The sequence below is a fragment of the Pyxicephalus adspersus genome, chromosome 10 (assembly GCF_032062135.1).
Source record: "Pyxicephalus adspersus chromosome 10, UCB_Pads_2.0, whole genome shotgun sequence".
NCBI lineage: Eukaryota > Metazoa > Chordata > Amphibia > Anura > Pyxicephalidae > Pyxicephalus > Pyxicephalus adspersus.
Genome location: NC_092867.1, coordinates 6,036,761 through 6,063,159, shown reverse-complemented (window position 1 = coordinate 6,063,159; position 26,399 = coordinate 6,036,761). Strand labels below are relative to the sequence as shown.

Here is a 26,399-nt window from a genome sequence, read left to right as displayed (position 1 = left end):
GACTAATATTATAACAACATACATTGAAAAAATAGCTTACATTTAAAGGTATGAAAGCATATATGATGTTCATTATCCATTACTTATGTTTCAATGGATTGACATAGTTATAAATATGCCAATTCAAAATTAAAACATCTTCTATCATACTACATAAAACATTTTTTTCCATCAAACATTCCAGTAATAGCTGGAATGTATAGTATGGTATTAATTTAAACTGCCAGATCCTAATTCCTGGGTCAGAAACATTGGTAGGTAATAGAAACCCCCGAGGAGCTGAACATTCTCCAGGAGTCTTTGGCTATGGGTCACTTAGGACAAACTGACAGGTCAGGTCTGACGACTCTCTCTGACTAGCACAATCTTGTCACATTCCTTTACTCTATGAAAGTTATTTTACTACCATAAAGCCTACACATCTCAAACCACATGGAAGGATTCATAAATTAATGCAAAATGTTAATTAGCACCATCCAAGACTCAAGAAACAGACTGGGTATTGCAAGCAATGCTCATCATTGGGAAGCATGAGAGATGTGGGCTGGGTAAAATGGCCCCAAGTGGAGATAACTAACTGATCAAACATTAGTCTACGATCAGATATATATGTTGGGATTATATAGCCATCTGAAACTTGTTTAGACCTCCGATCACAGCACCTGACTATGAAAGGACTTTCAGCAAGTTTCGGCTATCGAAAGGCCATGTGATGGAATGCAGGGATCCACAAATATATCTGAAGCTGGAAAATGCAAACGTTAATTGTATTTGTCCCATATGGAAAATATTTTCCAGTTCTTCTCCAAGGAACATAGTCATCCAGCTTCCTAGGTTGTGTAGGTTGGGGGTAATTATGGAAACAGATTCAGGGATATTCTGTTCTGAATACATATTTTAGTGGGGAATTGGAAATAATTTGGTGGTGTATAACATGTTATGTACAAATGTAAAATACTTCAAACAATATAGAAGAAAGACTTTCCTGTTCCATGGCATAGATAGCCAATAGCAGCTGTGCATTGGTGCTGCAAACAGTCAAACTAAAAATTACAAACTTAAAAAATTATCCTGGACACTGAAAGGTTTTAATCCTGACCATGCATTCATTTTGGGAGGAATTCCCTTAAAATGTACAGTTCTGTCAGGAATTCCATCAACTGGGATCAAAGCCTAGCTATCAAGTGCAACACTTAAATACGCAGCGCTCTATTTAAAGCCCTCCCCTATTATTTGGTGTACTGTGAACACCCAGTTAAGTTAGGTATTTTCTTCATCCCCATCCACTGCTCAATGGAGGAAAAACATTACATGCAGAGTGATGTAGATCTGGTGACAGGTATACATCTTATTTCAGTTCACCAATGACAACATTGTATACAGCTTTATAACTTTAGCACAACGCTAATGTTTCAGTTCATTGACTAATATTTCTTAATGCTTTGAGCTGCTTTTCAGAACGGTTAGATTTCCCATGTATTTTCCTCCATGGGCTCTAACTTTGCCGCTTTCTCCACTCCGTCAATAACATCTGCCGGGATCTCTGCACATGCAGGTGGGCATCCATCTTCAGGGTTTTCCTCTGCAGATTTTGGAAGTGTGATTTCCTCATCTGACTCTTCACTAGAATCGCTGGTCTCCTGTGTCGGGAAGGGATGCCATCTCCTTTCTTCCACACTGTAGGAAATATGGGCATCATATGCACTTTATAGCATTCTTTACACAGAGATTATTTACTTTATACCATTTAGGGCTATTTCAGTCTTGGAGTTGACCACAATGTTGCACCACTGGCTCAACTGCTCTCCTCTCTCTCTCAAACAAGGCATTTCTACACAGTTGCAGTTATATTGAGGTTTCGTTGTGGTTGAGGGGCAGTTCCTAGAAGCAAAATGTAGCTTCTAGAAGCATTGTTGCTTTTCCCCTTCTAAATGAAGAACCTCACCATCTGTCCAAATGCAAGGGCCACATGTGCATATACTTTGACCGGTGGTGTGGTTTGTACCTTGGAGCAACTAACTTTGAGGTTTTCCAAATCAAGAATGATAGGGGTATAATGGTCTGGGCATCTGTTGTGGTGGGATAAAACTCAATCGATTAATTGGAAACCTTACGGTAACTACCCGAGTGACAAAATATTATACTGGCACAAGGAACTTTTATGAACACAGAGTGGGGATATATCTGTAAATGGATAAATGGTAAATATAAATGGTAAATGGATAAACCGAGAAATAGATAGTATTGGTCTGATGTTAGGAATCTGATTCTTTTTGGCGTAGATGTGGTTTTGTAATAAATAAAACATAAAAGTGCCCCCCCTCCAAGACTCTTGTAGGCTTCTAGGTATATCTACGCTCCTAACCTTCCTATAAAACCTAAATTTACCATTAACACTTTAGGAAAAAGTAAAAAAATTCCATTGGGTTACCCTCAAATTTTTGGGGTAAACAGCATTTTAGAATTTAGGAAGGATGTAAGGAAGGAAAAGCTTGAGGTATGTAAGTAAAATGCTTCTCAAGTTCCTTCTAGACCTATTCCAGCATTTAACTCGTATGGGTTTAAAGTCTAAATAAACTGATCTGATAGAAAGATAGATAAGATACTTAGGTTTTTGTAAAATTGGGGTAATTATTATGGGTTTTTCTTCAAATTTTCCCTTGAAGCTGATACGTACATTAGGTAATGTCTGTCTTCTAAGTCATGTTCATTTGGCCCCGAGCCAAAGCACCAGTGTTGTGGGAATTTCTGCTCCATTGTTACAGTTGTACCAGTGATCTAACAATAAAGGATATGGACAAAAATTATAGATTGAATAAATGTAAATTACATTCAAGTGAGCATCATAATGAAAAGGTTGATGTCAATAGTAAATACTTTTCCATTAATAGCAATGGCTGCAATTTTGACCCTTTTATTGGCTCATGTGAAAGAATGCTATAAACTAATTCAAAAACATCCAAAAAAAAAAAAAAAAACCCTAACAAGAAATAAGTTGCTTAACTTAAAAAATAAATCTTTGACCTTTAAAATGTTCAAAGAGCCCAGCAAAATGATCCTTTACCTAAGCTTTATTGACTCTTATGCCTTGTCTCTTTATTGTTGGCCATTGCTAAAGCAAGCACCTCACCTGTGCCTTCCACAATTCTTCTTTCTTCTTCGCCATGGCTGCTTGTGTGTCTCCCATCATAGCAATGAGCAAGTTAAACATTAGAAGGAAGGCAATAACACAAAATGAGGCATATAGAACACTGTACATTTCAGGGATGTCCACATTATAGTTGGCAGGGCCATTGAGAATATTGAGGAAAAGTTGATAGGTACTGATCAAGGAGATCGTGTATGGGTAGAAAGCTCCGAGGGCGGTTTGGTCTACTGTCTGGAACACAACATACAGAGCTGCAAACAGGGAAAACAAAAAGTTAGTGATCAAGGAAACTCATTCTTGTTCTACAGTAAAGACATAAATATTGAAGGAAAGCCAGAGAACTGCAGAACATGCCAGAAGCTACAGTTAAGAACATTTTGGACTATATGTTGACAGATGGAGAAGAACCTTAGAATCCTTAAATGGATTCCTATATTCTGAGATCAGGTTCAAAACTCTTCACTAGCCAAAATATTTTATTTGATTTTGGATTGTTTAGGTAAGTGTTCAGACCTCCGCTGGGTTTTTCTTGCTGTCGGTATCCCCTGTTGGAAAGATTTCCTTTATTTCATGGCCAGACAGGAAGTGAGAGTACATTTTTGTGAATGTAACAATAAAAAAAAAAAAACAATGAATAAGAATAAAAAGATAAACTGAAGTAATACGTATCAAAACATAATTTGCTCTTAGAATACCATACAGCAGCCCCTTCTTGCAATATCAAGTGAATGTATCCTGAAGACAAAACACCCAAAGAAGGACCCAGCCTTCTGTAAACAGAAGACAAGTATTAAATCAAGAATCAGTGATCACTTATAGTGGGATGGAGGTGTAATAGAATGAGCCAAGATATCATATGAGTTGACATATTCTTTCCTATTTTATATTTTAACACATATTATTACAGATATTTACTGCTTTATAAATATTTAAATCCTAAAGTAACAATGCTAAATCATGTTTGTGTACTTACCTGTGCTATAACCAAACACCACAACAGCCATAAGCCAGCAAAATTTTAAGAGATCACTTGCAGCCATCTAAAAACAATTACAAAAAATAATAAAAATTATGAGAACAGCGAATGAAATGCAGCGACAAAAGACTAAATGGTAGTTAGGCTGCTAGTTGGGCTTTTTGGCAATTGTTTTTCCACCTTCTAGCTATTTTGTTTATTGTGTCTGGAACACATGGGCAGCACTTTATACAATTTTGGCCTATACCTGTGTGATTTGTAAGATGAGAGAAGGAAAGCACTTGAAAGAACTTTTGAGCATTCATGTAATGTATTAAAACCATGCGCTTTTATTGCATGGTCTCCACAAGATGTCTGTAGATGTCCCGTGGTTTTTGATACCTGACCTGCTTTATTCTCATAGTATATGATCTAAAATTGTAGTCCATTTCTGACATTATTATGCCCATTGTAAGAGCTTTCGATGGTGAACAGGGGTAAGTGTGAGCACTGTTCATCATTGAAAGCTCCAAGAATGGGCACGTAGAATCGGGCCATAGAGCAATGAAAAAAGGTGACCTAATCTGATGATTAACATTTTCTTTCTTTTAAATGATGGCTTGTGTAAGCAATTTTTGTTACAGTAGTAACCAATCTCTTGGATTGAACCACACTAGATTGCCTCCCTACTTCATCAACGAACCTTGAATCTGCTGCCGTTTCACTAATTGTCCTTCTTTTGACAACTTTTGCTAGGTACGATTCACTGTATACCAGGAAGATTCTATGAGACCGATCATTTCGGAGAAGCTCTGACCCATCGTTTAGCCATTATAGTTTTCCTTTTATCAAAGTTTCTCAAATGCTTACACCATTCTGTAACTTTTTCCCTATCACCCTAAAGAACTGACTGTTGACTTGGTGCCTACTATATCTCCACCATTCACAGGTGCCATTGTAACCAGATCATCAATGGTTTTCACTTATTTTGGTTTTAACTAATCTGTATATATCACTATTATTATTTTACCTTTTGGATCATGATAGTAAAAGGTCCAACCATCTGGAATCCATGTGCAAAATACATGACGTAACACCAACCAAGCACCAGTGCCACAGACATAGGGACCACCTCGCCGTCCGTGTTTGTCAGTCGAAAAATTAGCACCACCAAGACCAGGCAGGAAAAAAAAATTCTGCATGACACAAACAAAATATTCCAAGTAAGCTTCAAAAGTCTTACAGTTTGTGTTATTTACTTGTAAACATACAAAAAGATAGTAATACACTTAATCTTTACCATTACCATTCAAAATATAGAATGTGTTGCTCTGATGCACATTTTGCTACACATTATCACAATACACATATTTTATTATATCGCTTTCTCCTATAGGGATAAACCAGACAATTTTTGTTGTATTGGAAAGGCAACTTAAAGGCCTCAAGATATGCATGGGGCAAAGCTGGTGTCTACAGATTAACAGAGTATTCCTCAACATAAATGAGGCTAAGCTAAGTGATATATTCTTTATATGGTGATCTTGGTAAAGATAATCATATTAGTAAGTGAACTGTCCTAAATTACCCAAAATGTGAAGCAGTAACACTAATTGGGACAGGCTCAACACATTCCTATTCTATAAAAGTTTACTAATATCCTATCTCTTGGATTTAAAAGGGAATCCATTTAAAAATGGAGAACTTTTTATTGTTCTCTACATTAGGATTTTTCCGCTGGTGTGATTGGGAGTAGACTGGCTATCTGTATAATGAGAATCAGGTGGTACTCAGGACTGGCCAGATGGAGTGGACCATCAATATCTTCCATGCACCTTGCTTAATTTTTTTTGTGCCACAAGCTTGTAAAAAAATAAACAAAAAATGTCCAAGAAAAGTCTCAACTTTCTAACCTGATCAAATGGAATGGATCTTTCCAAAATGTGCGGCTGATGAAGTACTTTAACCCATTTCTCCATACATGTGAGAACTAAAAAGGAAGAAATGAGGTTAGTGTAATGAGTCTTCTCTTCAATGTAAATGTCCTACAGTGTCCCAGCCCAATACTTTGTGGGTTTTCTACCTTTTGTATTGTTCCCCTCCAGTGTCCCCAATACCATTTCTTCTCCTTTCCTTTAAGTGTCCCACCTGTACCATTTCCTTCTAATCTACTCCAGTGTCTGCCCTGTAGTGTTTTCTCTCCTCTTGTGTTGTCATCCGTGCACTATTTCTTCCTTTTCAGTGCCTGCCCTGTGCCATTTCATTTCCGTCCTTTTGTGACCCCCCTGCATTGTTTCTTCTTGTTTCTCTCCAGCATCCTTCTACTACTTTCTACCCTTAGGCTCCTATGTATTTTTCCCCTTCTTCCTCCCTAGTGTCTCCTCTGGTTTCCTCACCTTTCTTTCTAGTGTCTCTTGTGTACTATTACCTCGACTGCACCTCCACTGTCCACTTTTTCTTCTCTTTCTTGAGTTTCCTTATAGTACTGCTTTCCCTGCAGGGTCCCCTATATGCCAATTCCTCTTATTTGTCAGCTTCTTTCTAAATCCCCCAGCCCTCCAATTGGTAGGGTTGGACAAATTGCTGTACCCTCTTTTCTAGCAGCCTCTCCAGTGTACCTCTGTGGTGATCTCAATTTCTTTTCTTCCCATCTATACCGGCAGTAGTTAGCTATTGACTGCTTATAGGAAGCTCAAAGAATCAATTTTCTCACAACACGTGGTCATTCACCTCAATCACCAAAAGTGTACATGCTCCAAGCACAGATATGATCTCACCAAGCAGTCTCAGGTGGTCTGATGGGGTGACATACGCTTCCTGAAGAAATAAGACAAGGGTAAGCAGTTACAACACTATGTCGCCATGCAGAATTTTACAACTTTGGAAAAATATTGTGATATGGATGGACATCAGTGGACACTGGATGAGTCTTATATGTCTTGCATCCAGTGGCTACTTTTTGCCATAGATTTTTTTGTCCCCACCTTATCACATAAGGCCCTAAGGCACATAAGACTGATGTCAATTAGTTGAACTCTGCAGTCTTACATCCATTTCATTGAGGGGATTGGAGCACCATCACATAGCCTTGAATTCCTAATCAACACTACAATTATAGCTGAGCAGATTGGTTTGCATAGATTTGGCGTAACGAATTGGCTAGTTTACTGTACACGGGCATTTGGATGCTTTGCATGGACTGGGTTCAAGGTCCTGTGCCAACAGTGTATTACTCCATCAGAACTTATTCTCTCCCTATACAAGTCAGTAGAAATGCAAAAGCAGCTTGAAGTAATTGAATGCAGCAAACAATGAGGTCAAACTCAGGCCAGAAGAAGGTTTACTGCACTAATCAATGAACTCCAAATTATGCCAGAAGCAGAAATCAAGTTTTCTAGGCTGGACCACCACTTTGACTCTGTTCTTCTATCAACACAGAGCACAAAGGACCAGATAACAAATCCAAGCAAATAGGGAATGTATGGCAAATACCCATGCTTCCTTCTAAGCTCTATGCAATCATAGGAGTTAAGGGTTGTGAAGAGATAAATAATTAGATAACAATAAAAAGTTACCTAAATCTCCTGTTATACCAAGGTGCAGTAAAAAATATGGAGGTTTCTATTATTGAACTTCCCTATGAAAATCCCAGGTGTGTGGATCTTAACCCTGGTGCAGGCAGTAGTAATTCTCAAAATGCCTTGATTGGTAGATGAATTATTCATAATCCCTAGGTAAAGCCCACATGTGATACTATAGGCCTGATTTATTAAAGCTCTCCAAGGCTGGAGAAGATACACTTTCATCAGTGAAGCTGGATGATCCAGCAAACCTGGAATGGGTTTCTTCAAGCAAAGAGCAAATTACTTTGAAGAAATCTATTCCAGGTTTGCTGGATTACCCAGCTTCACTGATGAAAGTGTATCGTCTCCAGCCTTGGAGAGCTTTAGTAAATCAGTCCCTATGTCTCCATGACTGAAAGAACTGGACACTATTGAATGACAGGGGCAAAAGGAAATGGGTTGTACCTGACCTGACCTCCAGTAGAGGAGCCGGAGAGAAGACTTAAGGGGAGGCCAGAGTACAATATTAGGGCCATGGAAGATCAGACAACCAGACTTTTTAGAATGGGGTAAACAACAAAATTCTCTATATTTTTCTCATTTCGGGTCTCCTATTACCCCAAATTCACATTGCCCATCCAGCTGGATATGGTAGGCACCCATACTGATATCTGGCTTGTCCTACCTGTAAGGTTTTCTGGACATATCGGGTGATGTCTCTTGGATCAGTGATGTTGTCCTCTCGTGGTTTGATTGGTCGGTTGGCACAGCAGAGGGACACGCAGATCATGTATAACACATATATCACAGCCAGGACCCATATATATGGACGCCCCGTTCTTTGCCACTTCTTCTGTAACAGTTCTTTTATAGGGGGGATATTCAATATTTTGTGGGCCTTAAAAAAGAAAAAAGGGAAAAAAAATCAGATTTCCATTTACGAAACAATAATCAACAACAATGACCTTCTCGTATTTGCTCTGTTTTCATCTGCTGACAACTAAAAACATTTTCTTGTATCTGTCCAACATAGACAGAGACGGAACCAGAACTTCTCCCACTTATGTTATGGAGAAAAAGTTAGGGTAAACCATTGTGTAGCACCGATACCAAAAGTATACATTTGTTTGCTTTCAATGGGATCAATTTACATGTGCTTGGTGAACCACAAAGAAAGGTCATTGAATGGCAACTAACACTCTATAGCACTTGGAATGTAGTAAGCAAGCAATGAAATGATAGCAACCCCTAGTACCATGAGTGATGGCTTTTATTAATATTATTATTAGTAATATTAATAATATTAATTTTATTCCAGGAGAGGAATAAAGAGGAATAATAATAAATAGGATTTATATCATGCCAACATATTATGCAGCGCTGTACATTAAATAGGGGTTGGAAATGACAGCCAGATACAGATAGTGACACAGGAGGAGGAGAGGACCCTGCCCTGAAGAGCTAACAATCTAGGAGGTAGGGAAAGTATCACACAATAGGAGGGGGATATGGAATAGTGGGTAAAAAGTGAGGGTTTAAGAGACAGAAGAAGATGGGTAGGCAAGTTTTAAAAGAAGGGTTATGAGTGATCTTTTAAAGGAGTAGAAAGTAGGAGAAAGACGAATAGGACAAGGAAGAGAGTCGGGGCAGCTCTAGAAAAGTCTTGCAGCTGTGCGTGTGATGGTGTTATGAGTGAGGAAGTCATTAGTAGGTCATTGGAGGAGCGGAGACAAGGGCTGTGGAGGGATTTGAAGGCAAAGCACAGGAGCTTGAATTTGATTCTCAGGTGAAATGGAAGCCAATGAAGAGAACTACAAAGAGATGCAGCAGAAGAGGAATGGTGGGAAGGCTGTGTATGGAGTAGGTAGGTGGGTAGGTAGGTAGGTGGGAAGGATGGATAAGTCTGGCTGCAGCGTTTATAATAAATTGTGTAGGACAGACTCAGGTTAGTGGAATACCAGAGAGGAGGAGGTTACAGTAGTCCAGACGAGACATGATAAGAGCGTGTACAAGGAGTTTGGTGGTCTCAGGGGACAGGTAGGGGCGGATTTTGGAGATGTTGTGTAGGTGAAAGTGACAGGACCTGGAAATGTTCTGAATATGGGGGGTAAATGGGAGGGCAGAATCAAAGGTGACGCCAAGACAATGTGCCCGAGGGGAGGGATGAATAACAGTTTTGTTCAAATTTGAGGGGGTGGGGGAGGGTTATTAAGTTCTCTTTTATCCAGTTCGAATTTCAGAAATCTGTCAGCCATCCACATATTTATATTTATCTATCTATCTATATATAGATAGATAGATAGATATATATATATAAATTTATTTTGGAACTCACCTGGCTCTTATTTGATGACGCAATCAACTCCAATACAGATTGCTGTCCCTCCCGTGTATCGATCTCTGACATGTCATATAACATTGTAGTTACAGGCCCAAAAGTCCATTGGATTTTCCGTTTCTTCTGAATCAGGTGCTGGAACATCTGCCGGAATAATTAAGTTGCTAGTTATTGCCTAACAATAGACATTCTTTTAGGCATCTTTTGTTTTGGTTTGTTTAGAGCAGGGAGTGAAGGATGAGCTCCTCTTTTAGGGTTTTATTTCTGTCTCCATGGGAAAAATTTTCCCTTCATATTGGTGAGGACACATTTTTGGTAAAACAATAATTAGATGTTGCTTTTATTAATGTCCGGGGAGTACAGCTTCCTGGACATTAATTAATTTCTTGTTTGGGTTTTACAAGGCAAAGATTACCTAAGACCTCTGAAGATGTTCTGTGGTATCTGACACCAAGCTATTAGTGTCAGCCAGTCTACTTTCTTCCCATGGTGCATCCTACTGACATCCCTTCCCAAGGAAAACGACAACCACATGTCTGACTTTTACATAATCTTAAGAAAATGTAATTCACCAGTCTCGTCTACCTGCCTCCATTGTTCCATGCTCCAATTGGTATGCTCATGTACCCATTATAGGCACTTTCATCAGTCTACAGGCGCTAGCATGGACACACTGATTGGTCTTCCACTATGTAGCTCCATAAGAGGAAAAATAAGATGCTTTGTATATTCTGACACATTTCTCTTTTGGCCAGGAATATGTTTTTGCAATTTGTGTTGCTGTGACCATCAGGTAGCCTTGGGGATTCTATGACCCTGCCACTGGTTTACTAGTTGTCCTGGCTTGGACTGCTTTTAGTAAGTACTAACCACCACATACAGAGAACATGGAACAAGACTAGCCAAGAGATGTTCTTACCCCATTACTTTAACATAATTTGACTCCTGTCAAAGTCTCTTAGACCCATACACTGGTCAGTTTTTCCTGCGTCCATCACATCACCTTGGAGAACTGACTTACTTTCTGTCCAATATATTCCACCCATCAACAGATGCCACTGTAACTAGATCATAGATCGAAGGTCACTTTACATGCCAGTGGGTTTATTGTTTTGACTGCATCATATCTTCAAAGATCGAGTTAGAGTTTATTTGCAAGATCTATTTGACATATCATTACAGCTTAAGACCCAAAAACATCTGGTTATGACTTGTTAATATGTATCCCATATCTCCCAACCTGAAGGTACATATCCTTTGGTGACTTCTACATCTGAGCCCATCAATGACAAAGGTGGTGTACCAACAATAAACCACAAAAATGTACCATTTACCCACCACCACATTTCCCTCCACAGCTGCCAACTTCAGAGGGGTGAGTCCTTGTCTGTTAGGAATCTCATGCAGTGGTTTTTCATGAGGTTTGTGATCCTGGGACAACAGGAAGTCAAACATCTGACACGAGAGGCTTCTATTGGGTTGTAGAACGAGAATGTGCAAAACTGTGTTACCTGTTGATATCACGGACAGACAAAAATGTAAACTTTGTAAACATACATTCATAAATTTGCGTGTAATAAGTAGGTTTGTTAAAACAAATGCTCACCCCAACAGTCCTGAGCCCGCAGATCAGCTCCATTATCTAGAAGTAGTTTTACAATCTCAGCATCACCAACACAAGCAGCAAAGGTCAGGATGTGTTCACCTAAAAGACAAAAATAATAAATTCTGAGGTGGTCTGACTGACCTTCTAGACCTTTGGGGGGGCAATTTTTACAATCAGTAGTTATTGGATGACAAATCGTTAATCTTTTGTGCGCCATTTTTTTTCTATTTGGCATTTTTATACTACTTAATTTATGCAAGAACCATTACGTTCCTTTTTCTATGGCCTTCAGAGGTTGATCACTATACTATAAATAACTCAAACTGGAGATCGGAAGCTCTTTCACTTGAATAGCGTAATTCTTTTCTAGCTACGATTAGCAGCCATAGACTTACATTGTGACCTTGAAGCCTATGTGGCCTTTTTGGAAATCTCTAAAGTGATAATTGGGTTTTCAGTCTGTAGGAGCAGTACAGGGGGCCAAAAATCCCCAATGCTAAACTAGTAAACAAATGTGACCCAAGACATTTGTCTGTGGAGATTTACAAGAATAGATAAACTGTCAATTTTGCATTTGACCAGCCAGGTCCATTTTATTGGGAGATGCGGAACACATGTGTATAAAATTCTGCCTCCTTGTTTGTAGGATGATGGTGAACTTTAGGACATATGAGTGCTCTACATTGCATTTGATCCTTTCATACCACTGGGATCCAAACCAGCTGGTTGGGCTTTTTTTTAGCTATTCCTTTTTTTAGGTTCTGTTCATATGTGATACGTGACTGTAAAACCACTTTCAGCTATTGAGGGTTGTCATGCTTAAAGCTGAACTATAGCCTGGGGAAACTCAACTGTTCCCATTCCATTGTGGGTTCTGCCATTACTCCCTTCTTTTTTACACATCCCAATTATCAGGGAGTTCACACAAGGGAAGCTGAGATTGCTGGGTATCTCTTGCCACAAACAAAATTTGAAGATTGGGCAGGTAAGAATACTTTTTGCAGTAGGGACTTTGCCTGTCTCTTTCTGCAATAGGTACCTGTCATTTTAATAATGAGGCCTTTACCTTAACCAAATTTATTATTTTACAATAGAATGCATGGTGGTGTTTTTAACATTTTAACATTTTATTACACAGTATGCCTGGTTTATTAATTCATGATGACACTCCATGCAATGGGGCTGATTCATTAAAGTTCTCCAAGACTGGAGAGGACTATCATGGGTGATCGAACAAACCAGGAATGTATTTTTAACAATCATTTGCTATTCTTCCCAGCTTTCATCCTAGGTTTGCTATATCATCCAGTTTCACCCATGATAGTCTATTCTCTCCAGTCTTGGAGATCTTTAATGAATCAGGCTCATTGCATGGGAGGTCATCATTCATTTTGAACAAGCTGCCAATGCAGGAATAAATGGGCATGCAGCATCTTTACTGTTCAAACGCACCACAATGCATATTTGTTCTTAAATTACATGCAAAGCTAAATTGATACATTACTCAGGTATGGTCCATTGTTGTCACCATCAGGTACCTTGGTTTGAAAACTGACATGTATGTACACAACATTTTGGAAATCCAAACTTCATTCTTTTGGGAATTGTATCTATTTTAATAATAACTGGTTATAATAGGTGATTTATCAGGGGGTATTTGGTGGAAACCTAAAATTACTCTAATTCTTTAACAGACGATGTGCTAACCGTAAGTATTGTAAGTTAAGAAGCAAGAGAAAGGAGAGCTCTTTATGAATTTGAGTATGACTAATTGGCTAATACTTTGAGTGATGTGTATGATATGGCATATTTCATGTATGTGGTATGCCATGTTGTACACACCATATATTAAAAAAAATATTGTTACATACTTGCAATGTACTTAATATTCATTGTTTTTAATTACCTAGATATTAACAAGACAAATGCCATAACACGTGTTGTTGCAAAGCTACCACCCCTGAGGAAGCCTAACTGGGCGAAACGCGTCGGGTGCAATTACCAACATGATTTAAGTATGTTTATCTATGGCATCTACATTGGACATAGGTAGCACTTAGTTGAAATGTGTCTAGGGCCATCTACGGCCATTGAATAGGCTGTTGGACCATTTAAAGCTATCTGATTGTCCAACATCATACTGAATCAAGGATAGAGAGCTAAATCCTGACAAGTTGTAAACCGCTCCTTGTACTTTTTGTATATCTATGTATGATGAACCTGTTTTGTATGACAAATGAATATAATTTGTCTTTGTTACATGTGAACGTATGTATAATTTATTGGTATATACAATACAAATTTTCTCCGTGCAAAATAACCCTGCTCTCCTTTCTCTTGCTTCTTAACTTGCTTAAAATAGGTAATAACAATTATAGAGTGTGACCCTTCCTACTTTGCTTGGATTATAATTGCCACCCCCATGGAAAGGCATTGAAAGTATGGATTGTCTGCAGATAAGAGGGATCTGGGTCTTAATGGAGCCAAGTGATAACCATAACACAAACTTACCAAAATAAAACAGGTTTTCAGGATTCATTGTAAAGAAGCCTCCAGTAGCTCTTGGAGATTTGACGTCGGCGCCTCTATGGATCAGAGCTGCAACTAGGTTTAAGTTCTGATTGACTGCAGCAATGTGCAAGGCCGTCTGACCTGGATAGAAAATATATATATTTTTTTTATTTTAAATCTAATAATTACATTGCATTGTGCATTTCAAAAAACTTGGCACTATACTATTGGTGCAATGTAATAACAGCCCAACCCACTTTTATGAATTTCCATGCACTGCATAATATGGTGAATGCATCTTTTTTTGCTGCATTAGGCAGAATGAGCTGTCTAAACCCAATGCACACGGTTTTTATTTCAGACAACTGTCCTCACTTATAAAACAGATTCAGACCTTTAAAAAACCTGGTAAATGTAAAAGTAAAAGTCCAAAGTGACCAATCTGGCTGAAGAGTGAAAGGCTAGAAAATCCCAAATTGCCCATTGTAAGACTCAATACTGCCCCTACTGGCTTACCACAATAAAGGTCAGAGGTCATTGGCTGGTTAATCAGTTCCGGAGCCTCATCTAGCAGAACCTCCACAGCCTCTAGGTTCTCATATTGGACTGCCACATGTAAAGCCGTCTCTCCTTCAGCACCTGATTAAACAAAATTGGAGATATCTTCTAAAGTAAATATTATTTGGCTTATTTGATAGGAAAATACCTGTCTACTACACCTTACGACCACTGCTGCCCTCGGACTACAAAACTTCCCACTCTCCTCAACTCCACAGTAAAAAGGTGTTCTGCAGTCCTTAAGCCGCATACACACGTGCAATTATAGTCATTGGAAAGGATCTTTCACAATCCTTTCCAACATCTAAGGACTGTACGATGCATGAACGAGTGCTGTACAGCACTGTTCTGCTATATGGAGAGGGGAGGGAGAGAATGACGGAGTGGCACCCTGCTGTGCGCTCCCCCCTTCCCTTGTATTAGGATCATTCGTGGTCCATCGTCCGTGGATCCGTCAGAACGGTCGTTCAGACGATTGATGACAGTCCCTGTACACACGTCAGATTCTCGTACCTGAGCCGATTATAAGGTGAGAACCATTGGACATGTGTACGTAGCTTTAGAGAGAGCTGGGAACAACATAACTGATAAGAAGGTTATCAGGTCACAAGACTTCATGCAGGACCAACATTTTTTTACTTATTGAACAGATATATTGAAACACTTTCACTTTCAGACCACAAGGGAGCAAATAGGAGAATTTCATTGTCGGGGTTTACTCCAAATTTAAAGCAAGCTGCACTCATGGCTCTTAGTATACAGAGCAAATGAGCCTTTCTAAAAGACAGAACTGTCCAAAGTCTTATCAGCTGACTCTGTGGCTGAATCTACTTATGAAGGCTGGCCCAAAAGCCAGGTGAGAAAATGTTTCCCGGGTCAATACATAAGTTGAACTGGTGGCCCTAAGTGGAGGTATATCAGCATACAGACATCAGAAGATGAGGGACCTGTGGTCAATGAAACATTGATGGACATTATTAGTTACTTGCTCTCCATTCATACCTTTTTCTCTTCAACAGACATGTTTAAAAGTACACACTCTGTATGACACAAGGAAAATCCATTTGACACGACCCCCATAGGTGAGATGTAACCTTTGCAATAGGTGAGATGTAACAAATGCAATTTTTAATGGTATTATAAAAGATAAAAAAGAAATGTAATAAGCTCCAAATTACTATGAAAGGTCATTTTTACTTTTCTAATAAAGAAAGGAAAGTTGTGACCCCTCCTGGGTGAGTTTTCCTGGAGTGTGTATAGTCGGATCCTTCTGCTGTTAGTGACATGACATTGACGTCTGATGAGTATAGCCACCGCCACTGGATTGATCTATAGGTCCAGACATTGACACCTGATGAGTAAAGAACCCACCAATGAACTAATCTATAGGTGTTTCCATTGACATCCAATGGGTAAGGACCCTATCACTGGATTGTTCTATTGGTCCTGTCATTGATGTCTGGTTTGTAAAGTCCCCACTACTAGAATAAATCATAGATTATTTTTTGGTTTAATTAAGACTAATAATATGTAGTGAGTAAAGCCCTCACCATTGGATTAAACCATAGGTCCTAAAGTTTACATGTAGCGAGCAGGGTCCTCACTACTGAACTGATCCATAGATCCTTCCAGCAAGTAGTAAAGTCCCCACAGATTGATTGATGGGTTGATATCTGGTGAGTAATGTCCCCACCACTAGATTGATCTATAGGTCCCTCATTGATATATATAGTCAATAAAGAGCCTGCAGCTGGATTGGCGGATCCTGGCATTGAAATCTGGTGAGTAAAGCCCCAACCACTATATTGAATCATTGTCAACCTGCCATTGACATTTGAGAAACAAAGGCTAAGCCATGGGTCCTGCTGTTTACATCTGGAGAGTAAAGCCCTGATTATTGAAATAATCCATCACATCTGGTGAGTAAAACCTCCATTGGTGGATTGACAGGTCCTGCCATTGGCATATGGTGAGCAAGGTCCCCATTAATGGATTGATCTATAGAGTTTGTGCCATTGCCATCTAGAAAATAAAGCCCACCCAATGTGGGCAAGATTTTTATCCCCTATATTCTCGCTACCGTACAAAATGTATTTCATGAGTATCTAATCGTATTACTAAGTAATAGGTAAGTAATAAGTAATACCATTAATGGGTCTTTTTTGCCACATTCATGGCTGAAATGCAAAAAAAAAATATTTTAGGATTTTTCGAAATTGATATTGTATTGCTATTTTAGGTTTATTATAGAAATACAGGAGCTGAAGTGGTTAACCCAGCAAATAGAAAAGCAATCAGCCATCAAACTTTCCTTATGTGATTACAGTAAATAGAATCCTGACAACTACACTTAACAGGATTGTATGACCCCTGTGCTGGCTAGAAGTAAAGCTGTATTGAAATGTTGGGATGAGCAAATCTGCTGAAGTTTAGTTTGCCACGGGTTGGGTAAATGTTCAAAATAACCATTGCAAACTGGAAACCTCATTAAAGTCAATGAGAAGAAAATTAAATTGAGCCATTGTGACCCCGTGTGGGGATTGGGCACTGGAGTGGATGTGTGGGCACTTTGCTAAAATTAAATAATAATCTAAACAAACGTACAGCAGTAAAAAGAACAGCTCAAGGTAAATTTGGTAAAAAAGTAACCACCAACATGATAGAACCAAAAGGCATAACAACTTCTTGTACTTACCTCTTTGAAAAGGATCACATCTTTCATCTTCTAGAAGTTCCGTCAGTCGCTGGATATCATTTTCTTTTGCGGCACGAAGAAGAGGAATGTCGTGAATCCTTAACAGAAACAAACATCAGAACCGAAAATTCACAAATTACTGTTTTTCACTTTTAATTTTGGGTGGTTTATCTAAAAGCTTTTATCTTCATTAGGATATGATAAACCACAAACTGAATAGTGAGTTTTTATTTCAAGGTAAGAAATAGAACCTGCACATATATTGACCAGATATGGCTGCCCCAATGTTTGTGAATATTGAACATAGAAGAAAGGTTAAATATAGCATGGCTCACTTTGACAGTGTGAACTCCAAAATAAAATAAAATGCCATAGGGCTACCAACACAGGGAAAAAAATTGATTTTTTACTATATCCCTATATATGCTGCTTCTTTGTGCAATTGCACCCCAAATAACAGGTCTGTTCTATGCTGTTCCATAAGACGAAGCCAACATGCAACAGAAACGTGTCGGCTACCAGGAAAGCAAGGCATAGAATAAGTAAATAATCTTCATATGTTCCCCCTTTGCAAGAGAAGTTTTTTCAAAAGCTCTGGCTTGTTTATGCAACACATTCCAGTATCATGACCCCCTTTCATTTTGTCAGTTGGGGCTCAGGAGAAGGTAAAGGCCCTGGGCAATTGGCCAGCTTACCATGCTACTGTGAGCATTGGCAACGGAGGATTGTCCGGCTAGTTCAATATTACGGTTAACTGGATTTACTGATGTGAGCACGGCTTTTTTCCTGACTGCGGGAAAATATTAGGCTTGTCCAAGTCTACATTTCCGAGTCTTCCCTCTGGACTCAGTGACTTTTATCTTCTGCCGTCACTACCTTATCTGAGAGCACAACACAGCCTGGCTATCTTCATAACCTTCTACAACCATGGGTTCCTGCAACCTAGACATTCACCACCCATGTCCTCCCACCTCCTGTCCACCATTTAAAGGGCGTTTGGAACAAAGGTATCTGGGACATCTTCCTATTACTTCATCCTCTGACCAGGTAAATGTTCCTGCCCAGGGTTCAAACACCAAATCTCTCTTTCATTCAGACAAACTCTTTAGAGACTCAAAAACAGGGTCTAATGGGAAGAGAAGGAAGTTTTATTCTTCCATAATACATTGAAGGAACAAGGAATATTCCTATGATGACCATACCTCTTCCATTGGACCAACTCTGATCTCTCCACATCCAACAGTTGACGGTCCATAGTCCATGTGCTGACGTCCTGTGTGATCCAGTGTAGCATCTCCTATATATAATCCAATGTGAACCATTTCAAGTAGAATTACATGTTGGCAACTAGCAAAAATATAGAAAAAAGCACAACAGTAAAGGTTGTAGCTGATTTTTCTATTTCCCCTTTCACCTGTCCGACTTCTCACCTGAACACCTCCAGCCCCCAGACTCACCAGACCTGTTCCTCTGCTGGGACTTAACCCTGTGTGAGCTGGATCATCTTTCCTAGCATCTACATTTCCTGTGCGTGAATTGTAAACTGCAGTACATTCTCTTCAATTGTGATACGAAGATAAGGATCTCAAGTAGGAATTTAAAACAAAAACTCTGGTAAAAGCTATTGCAGCTCGGTTAACCATTTAGCATGATCACAAAATACTTTTAATTAAAAATAAGAAACACTAGTATAACACATGTAGATTTTTTTATTAATTTTTGGATGACTCCTTTTTTTAGTGATTGTTATTTTTTATTATCATTATTATTATTAATATATATATATATATATAAAGTGATTTAGTGATTTTTATTATCCTTATTATCATTATATATATATATGGTTTCTTCCTCTGACCCCTACGCCACAGTAGGACTCAATGGGAATGGAAAGGGAGAACTAAAAGGACACGACAGGAGATATACAATCCCAACATAACATGTAGTTTGTTTAATTTTTTCAAAAAATCATCTATTTTCTAAAAAAAAAGTGTTAAATGCAGGCTGCAAACTCTCTTGGACTGTAAAGCCATATTTGAAGGTTCCTAATTTGTTAGCTTTATTGGTCAGGGACCTCTTCTCTATATTTATATTTCTTTCTCTTCTCTATATATATTTCTTGTACAGCCCTGTGTATTATGTTGGCACTTTTTTTTGTATAATTATATTTTGTAAAATTATACACCTGCAATCTTTACTATAGGATTGTTCGACTTTAAATATACTATTGTTTGTGTGCTTCAATAAACTATACACAAGAAATGTTTTACTTAGCAATTGAAGATTGCAAACTAAGAAATGACCACTAGAAGGCACTGATATATCGCCTTCATTTAACAATAATGTATATTGCGAATAAATATATAATAATAAAAGAAGCTTTTGGACACAAAACAACATAACATTTTTTTTTTTAAATTACTTTTTTACCTAAAGAAATGCAACGTCTGTAAATTGATGGCCAGCTGCTTAGACTACATGGCACAATAGTATATTTCTGCAAAATTTTTATAGTGAATCCTGCAGAGGTGGTAAATGTAATAAACATCTGATCCAAGCAGTAATATCAGTAAAATGATTGATGACCGAGGTTGGCTTTATGAGAAATCCAGTCCTGCCAAAAATAGTGTAACCCCAGGAACCCCCACAGTTGCAGAGGCCAGGAACAGGGACTCCAGAGATCTTTTGCACCTTGTTACCTTTGTCCATGTCAACTGTTCTTTCCCTGCTGCCAACATGCAGGGAAGGAGAAAGATTGTGATGGGCCAGGTAGATGGCCCGATAACTTCCATTTACTGGAATTAGCCATGCCCCTGACACATGAAGCTAGGGGAAAGGGCTGGGGGCTAGAGGTAGCCATGACCAGGGAGCAAGAGGAATGGGACTGCAGTGTGACACAACATGGAAGTTAAGTTGTCTGTGGTTAAGGAAAGCTCACGGAGGTGTGTTTAATCTTGTGAGTCTTGTTATATTGGGTCTGATTTTTCTTCTTCCAAAAGACTAGGGTGAGCAAGCAATCACCTAGGTTATCCCATGATAGTCTATCTTCTCCAATCCAGGAGACCCTTATTAAATCAGGCCCACTATATTTAGTAATTATGTGTTAGCATGTGTGCGGGTGCACAACTATTACTGCGAGCGTCATGTGTGTGGAGGAGGGGATGATTTAGCAGCACAATTACTCTTCTGGGACGTCTGGTTTTTCCAATTAGATGGAGTGGCCATTGGATGAGTTGGGGAGCCACAGATTTCTAGTTATGTCCTTTCACACATTCCCTTTCAGATTTGTATCCTTGCAATGTTTGCTTTGTGTTGCTGATATCAGATATCACCATGTCCTTTAATGTGTGGTAAAATGGCCACTTAAAGTCTCATTCACAAGTGGAAACACAATAGCACAGGGGAGATGAAGACAGAGTGTTGGCATTATATAAACAAGAGCTTATCGGAATGTGTCCCTGTCCTGGTGAACAGATAACCTTTGATATGTTTTCCTGGTGTCATTGGCACAAGGGGTCCTCTCCTCCTGTGTCACTGTCTGTATTCGTCTGTCATTTGCAACCCCTATTTAATGTATAGCACTATGTAATATGTTGGCATTATATAAATCCTGTTTATTAATATTAATATTAATAATAATAACAATAATAATAATAACCTCTTAAATTTATTTTTCTATTCTTTGTCCCTGTTACTCCCGGTTGAAATGTTTATTTTGTTGGGATTCTTTGTGTTCCCCTTCCCCGTTTTTTGTTCTGGTGTAGGCAGGAAGTAAGCAAAAATTATCTTGATGACAGCCATAGAAAAGCATGGAAAAAACGTATAAGAAATTCACTCTTCAAGACAAAAACACTCATCCAGGCTAATAATCTGATAACTTTTTTTACCTTATACATGAATGAATTGTTTGCTTTAAAAAATAAGTGCTTTTTTCTTTTTTTGAAATTAAATTAATTTTAATTAAGGTACAAAGATTAGTTCCTAATAATAATCAAAAATTGAATTTAAACTTATGAAAGGCATCCAGTTATGTATATAGTTACGTATTGTTTGTGTGTAAGCTAATGAATCAAATCCATTCAATAGGTAATAATGGGATTCAAAGAGAATACATTCCATAACAGGTAATTACAGCTTAACCTCACACAGGATTACAGTTAATGGTCTCTAAAATATTCTTTTAATTATGAATGTAAATTTGGCAGAGTGCTTTGGGTACGGACGGATATACAAGTTATTCTTGTCTTCTTTATGCAAACAAGTAGGAAAAGTCTGTGTTATAGTTTCACATAAGAAAAGAAAGCCGATTTATGCATTTTAAAAACAGTATGCAAAAATTCAGGAAGGAAGTTCATAACTGCAGGTTGTCCCAAATTCCCTATTTAATGTACAGCGCTGCGTAATATGGTGGCGTTGATGTTGGTTGGCGCTGCGTAATATGTTGACATAATAATAATAATAATAATAACATATAGAGACTGTCTTGTTGGTATATGCTATATTGCATTGTTTCTTAGGATCAAGCACATCAGACAAGGAATAGCAGTAACGTTTGTTGTAGTTTACTTCAATTGATTTCTTGTGAGTGTAAACATATGATTCCCATTAATGCCTTCCAGAGTTCAGGTCTGAGGTTTCCAGTGACCCCGCTGTGTTTCCTAGCCTTCCAGTGCCTTCAAAGGGGTTCTCAGCTTTCTTTCTTCCACTAAACAATAAACCAGCTTGCCAATGCCCATTAAAGTGTGTCCCAGCAAGTGTATGTGTCATGAACTAACTTAAGTATCATCAGTGTTTTTGGAAGCTCCAAGTAGGGGGCTGGACTGCTGGAGTGTCCAGGAACCCTAAAATATCTTGTGAGTCACGCTATATATTGGGTCTGATTTATTAAAGCTCTCCAAAGCTGGAGAAGATACATCAGTGAACCTGGGTGATCAATCAAACCTGGAATGGATCTTGGCCAGGATTGAGAAATCAAATAGCAAATTACTTTTAAGAAATCCATTTCAGGTTTGCTGGATCACCTAGCTTTACTGATTAAAGTTTTAATAATTAGAGGTTTAATAAACCAGGCCCATTGTCTTCAGTAAAGACTTCCAAATAGGGATGAGCGAGCAAGTTTTTAAAACTCTATCTCGCGGCGAATTTGGGCTGTTCTCGCTTACTGAATTTGTAAGCGAGAACAGCAAGTGTAAATTCGCCAAACGAGATCAAATTAAAAAAAAAAAACAGTGCGGGCTGTGCTGATCAATGAACGCAGCGCTGACTGCATTCATTGATCATCTCAGTGTGCGATCCCCGGCACTAGAGGTTAAAAAGGGACAAGTCTCTCCATTCAAAACCTCTAGTGCTCTCTGATTGGCTAAGGAAAGCACTAGAGGTTTTGAATGGGGAGACTTGTCCCCATTTAACCTCCAGTGCTGGGGATCGCACACAGGATCCCCAGGGCTGCATGAACGAATGGACCCATTGGAAGTTTGAGGAAATTTTTGCTCATCCCTACTTCCAACATGACCAGTTATGTAGACCACAATCAGTACAGAGAATCAGTGCAGACAGACCACCCATAGTACAAAAGAAGTAAAAGAAGCAGCCCAAGAGTTACTTTTAGTGGACCATCAGCAGAATGAATACTCATTGGAGGCAACTGGGGTCAGGGGGGAGGTAGTTTTCTGCAGGCAAAAGTTTGGACATTAAAGAGACAGTCACCTGTCTATTTGTAAAATGAAGAATGTGGAGGCAAAATGGTGCCATACAGTAAAAGAAGTACCAGCAGAGAAGAAATAAACAACAATGGGGCAGCCAACCCAGCAAGCAAAAGTTGCAATGCATTGGAGGCATTGGAGCATTGGAGTGGGAAAATGTTAATACATTTTTAGGATGTCACAATGTGATCAGTCCATACCAAACTTTTGTTCTTCCATTCCTTTGTTGTAATATTTCGGTATTTCCAACAGTAATAACTTCAGTTCATTCACCACAGATATTAAAGAAAATAAAATTTTATTTCTATAATAACATTTCTACTATTGACAATACTAAAGTGCAAATACAGCAGCTTCATAAAGTGTCAACTGCATTTCGTGTTAAATACGACTGTTTCTCTAGAACTTAAATACACAACTGCCTGTAGCCTGGAGAAGTAGACCACTATGAGTGATTCTATTTATTATTGATTTCTGCCAATGGTTTTTGTGATTGGAGGGTTATAGAGGAAGTTATAGAAATCCTTGGATAACTTTACTACAGGCTCACAGGTGATCAGATTAACCCCACCTTGGAAAACCTGAGCGTTAAAACTGAACTACAGGATAAAGCAGATATTACCTAAATACAAGAAGAGTGTGCATTGTTAAATCTTGGTGTGCTTTGTGTATTTCTTCCAGATCTGAGCAATAATCTAGCATAGACTGTTGTCTATGTACAGGAACTTCTTTTAATAAAGACCTCTCAGTACTGCTCCCCCTGCAGGGTGATTGGTTTTTGATCTACCCCCTATCCTATAATAAGTTTCCTGCAGGCAGCCTATATGGATGGGCCTGCTGGGTACTCCACTCTCTGATTGAGTCTGGATGCTTCTCTGTCCAAATAGCAACATTTGGACCAAAAGCCAAATCCAAGCCCTGTCCCAGTGTCCAAATGTTCCTTAAAATTCTTTTGGTCTAGGAAACTTTCCATCGCTCGGAGCTCAGCCTTCCAGACAAAAGTGCATAGAGCCTTGGAGCTTCCAGGGTGCACTGTTTAAATGTATATGCAGGCCATACATCACCCTTTATCTGTTCCTAGTAATGATTTTATATTGGTCACTTAATAAGCCACAAGCTAAAAATTAAAGGTCAGGTAAAGTAGAACAAAGTATTTAGCCCTTATGTATCAGTGCTGCAATAGAGTTGTCTGTACACAGATTTCCACCCAAAAACTATGCAGGCTCCTGCCAAGAACAGCCTGTCTGAAATGAGCTTATGAACATGAAAATTAAATAAAGACGCTTGTATTCCAGGTTCACGGGAACAGCCGTAAGTAAATATTAGCTCAGAGTTTTCACCGTGATTACTTGTTACTGTAACTAATAATCAAAAAATGTAATAAGTGTGCTAGGGATTATAGAACATTGCACACGAGGCAGCTTTCCATTTGTTGCAAATTGTTCAGGATTTATAGAATTTACAGGGCAAGCCCACCCAAACTGGCAAATCCAGTGCATGGCAGGAGATCCAGATAGAAATACACAGGTTAGGTGTAAGTTTGGTTAAGTTCTTATGGCAATGCTAGCTGCCTGGCTGTTATGGTCATCCCATAACTTCAATGCTCCTTGAATCCCCAACCCTAAACTGGAATTCAGATTTGGAGTTCTGACCTTCTACATACTTGCATCAAATCAGTGACGGAGAACGTACAGAGTTAGAAGGATCAGAATATCAGAAAGAGTTAATAATGTCAGCACCACTGTATTCGTCACTGGTTTCCTCAAAGCTTTTCATGGATTTGGTGCCTCTAGCAAGAGGCTCAAAGGATTATTGACATGTCTGTTCTTAACTGTAGGTTTGTTTGATAGGCTTTGTAGCTGAAAATATCACCATGTGTCCTTAGTTAAACTTATTGCAATATTGAACAACTTCAATTGTTAGGATTCAACTCCAGGTTACCAATCTGACTTTGGCTTCATGACCCAGTAAGACAACCAGGCAAACAGTAAGTACTGAACAGACAGAATTCCCAGACTGATTGCTTGTTCAAGGTCAAAAACCCACATGGCAGAGTCAGATTTACCGACCCATGGCCTATACCAAGACCTATGCAGAAACTCCTAATTCAATAATTCAATCCAACCCAGATGCCTAAAGCTGTCTTTTTACAGGACAGTAACATCTATAATTCTAATTCTCCCTTATTCCCCAAGTCAATGTGCAATGCGAGGCAAGAGAAGGCACAAGTGGCTCAGAAAGTTGTGTGAAACATTCCAACCATTATTTCCTACATCAAGAAACTGTTCATTTTTTAGAGAATGTTGGCAACTAAGTGGCCAGGCTCCATAGCATACAATGTTCTATTCTGAAAAGTTTTCAGATCCCAATCACCCCAAATTCCCAAGTTTTATTGGAAGGTTATGGATGAAAGTAAGTTTTGTTATTAAACAATACAAGAGAGTTCTGTCATCCACAACCTTCCAACAAAAGGGTATCCCAGCTGCTTCAACTTCATGAACATGCCAGTTCCTTGGTAAAAAGTCTTCTATAAAGAATGTATAACAAGTTATGGTAAAGTGGACTTAAAAGAACAAACATGTTCTTCACTAAACCATTGGATTTAAGTCCACATCTCTTAAAAAATATATGTCTGAAGACTCCTCTAAACTTATTTAGGAGTTGCTTTTTGATACAACCTACTTTTTAGATTCCCAGTTATTAATCAATAGAAGTGATGGATGGGAATTAAGCTTTGTGTAGGAAAAGCATGGTTTAAGTCATAACCCCTACAGAATATTGTATTATAAAACAAATCATATAAACACAGAATTAACGAACAATATCACTACAGTAAAGTAAAATATTCAGGATAGGCATGATAAACCATGCAACTAACTTTGATAAGAATGATAAGGCCAGGCTCCTGGGGAAGAAGTCCGTTAAGTGAATGTTGCTAATGAGTCGACATCCTTCACCCAAAATAACAAAGACACTGGGGATATCCCAGACCTGTGATCCTGTTTTCTTTATAGACCTTACATAACAAGAAACACAAAACAAAGAGCTGAAATTCTGCCATTGGGAATGTCCTCTTGGACAAGGTTCATCTAGAGTGCTGATAGCTAAATTACCATAACAAATCCTTTGCATCTTATTCCACAGAGGACAAAGCCAACTTGGAGCTGCATGTCCAAGTTCTTTACATTAAAATTCCTTTCTAAGCTGAAAGACGCAAGTTAATGTTTGTTTATGAAGTGCATTTAGACTAGCACTAAAAAGTTCATTGTGTCCCCAGCATACGTAGTCAAACCATCAGAGACATAAACGAAACTCTCACTCAA

The 26,399-nt window shown here is 38.7% G+C and overlaps 1 protein-coding gene across 1 annotated transcript; it reads right to left on the bottom strand.

The window, feature by feature from the left end:
* Positions 1-1,463: 1,463 nt before the first annotated feature.
* LOC140339887 (transient receptor potential cation channel subfamily V member 6-like) lies at positions 1,464-18,629 on the bottom strand. Its single transcript, XM_072424799.1, has 15 exons — positions 18,577-18,629; positions 17,375-17,472; positions 14,638-14,760; positions 14,122-14,262; positions 11,611-11,709; positions 11,343-11,515; positions 10,002-10,148; positions 8,352-8,564; positions 6,834-6,920; positions 6,017-6,093; positions 5,134-5,299; positions 4,122-4,188; positions 3,131-3,399; positions 2,678-2,778; positions 1,464-1,677 (listed from the first exon to the last, which is right to left on the bottom strand). The coding sequence occupies exons 1-15, from the start codon at positions 18,627-18,629 to the stop codon at positions 1,464-1,466; spliced, it is 2,028 nt and encodes a 675-aa protein (XP_072280900.1).
* Positions 18,630-26,399: the final 7,770 nt, after the last annotated feature.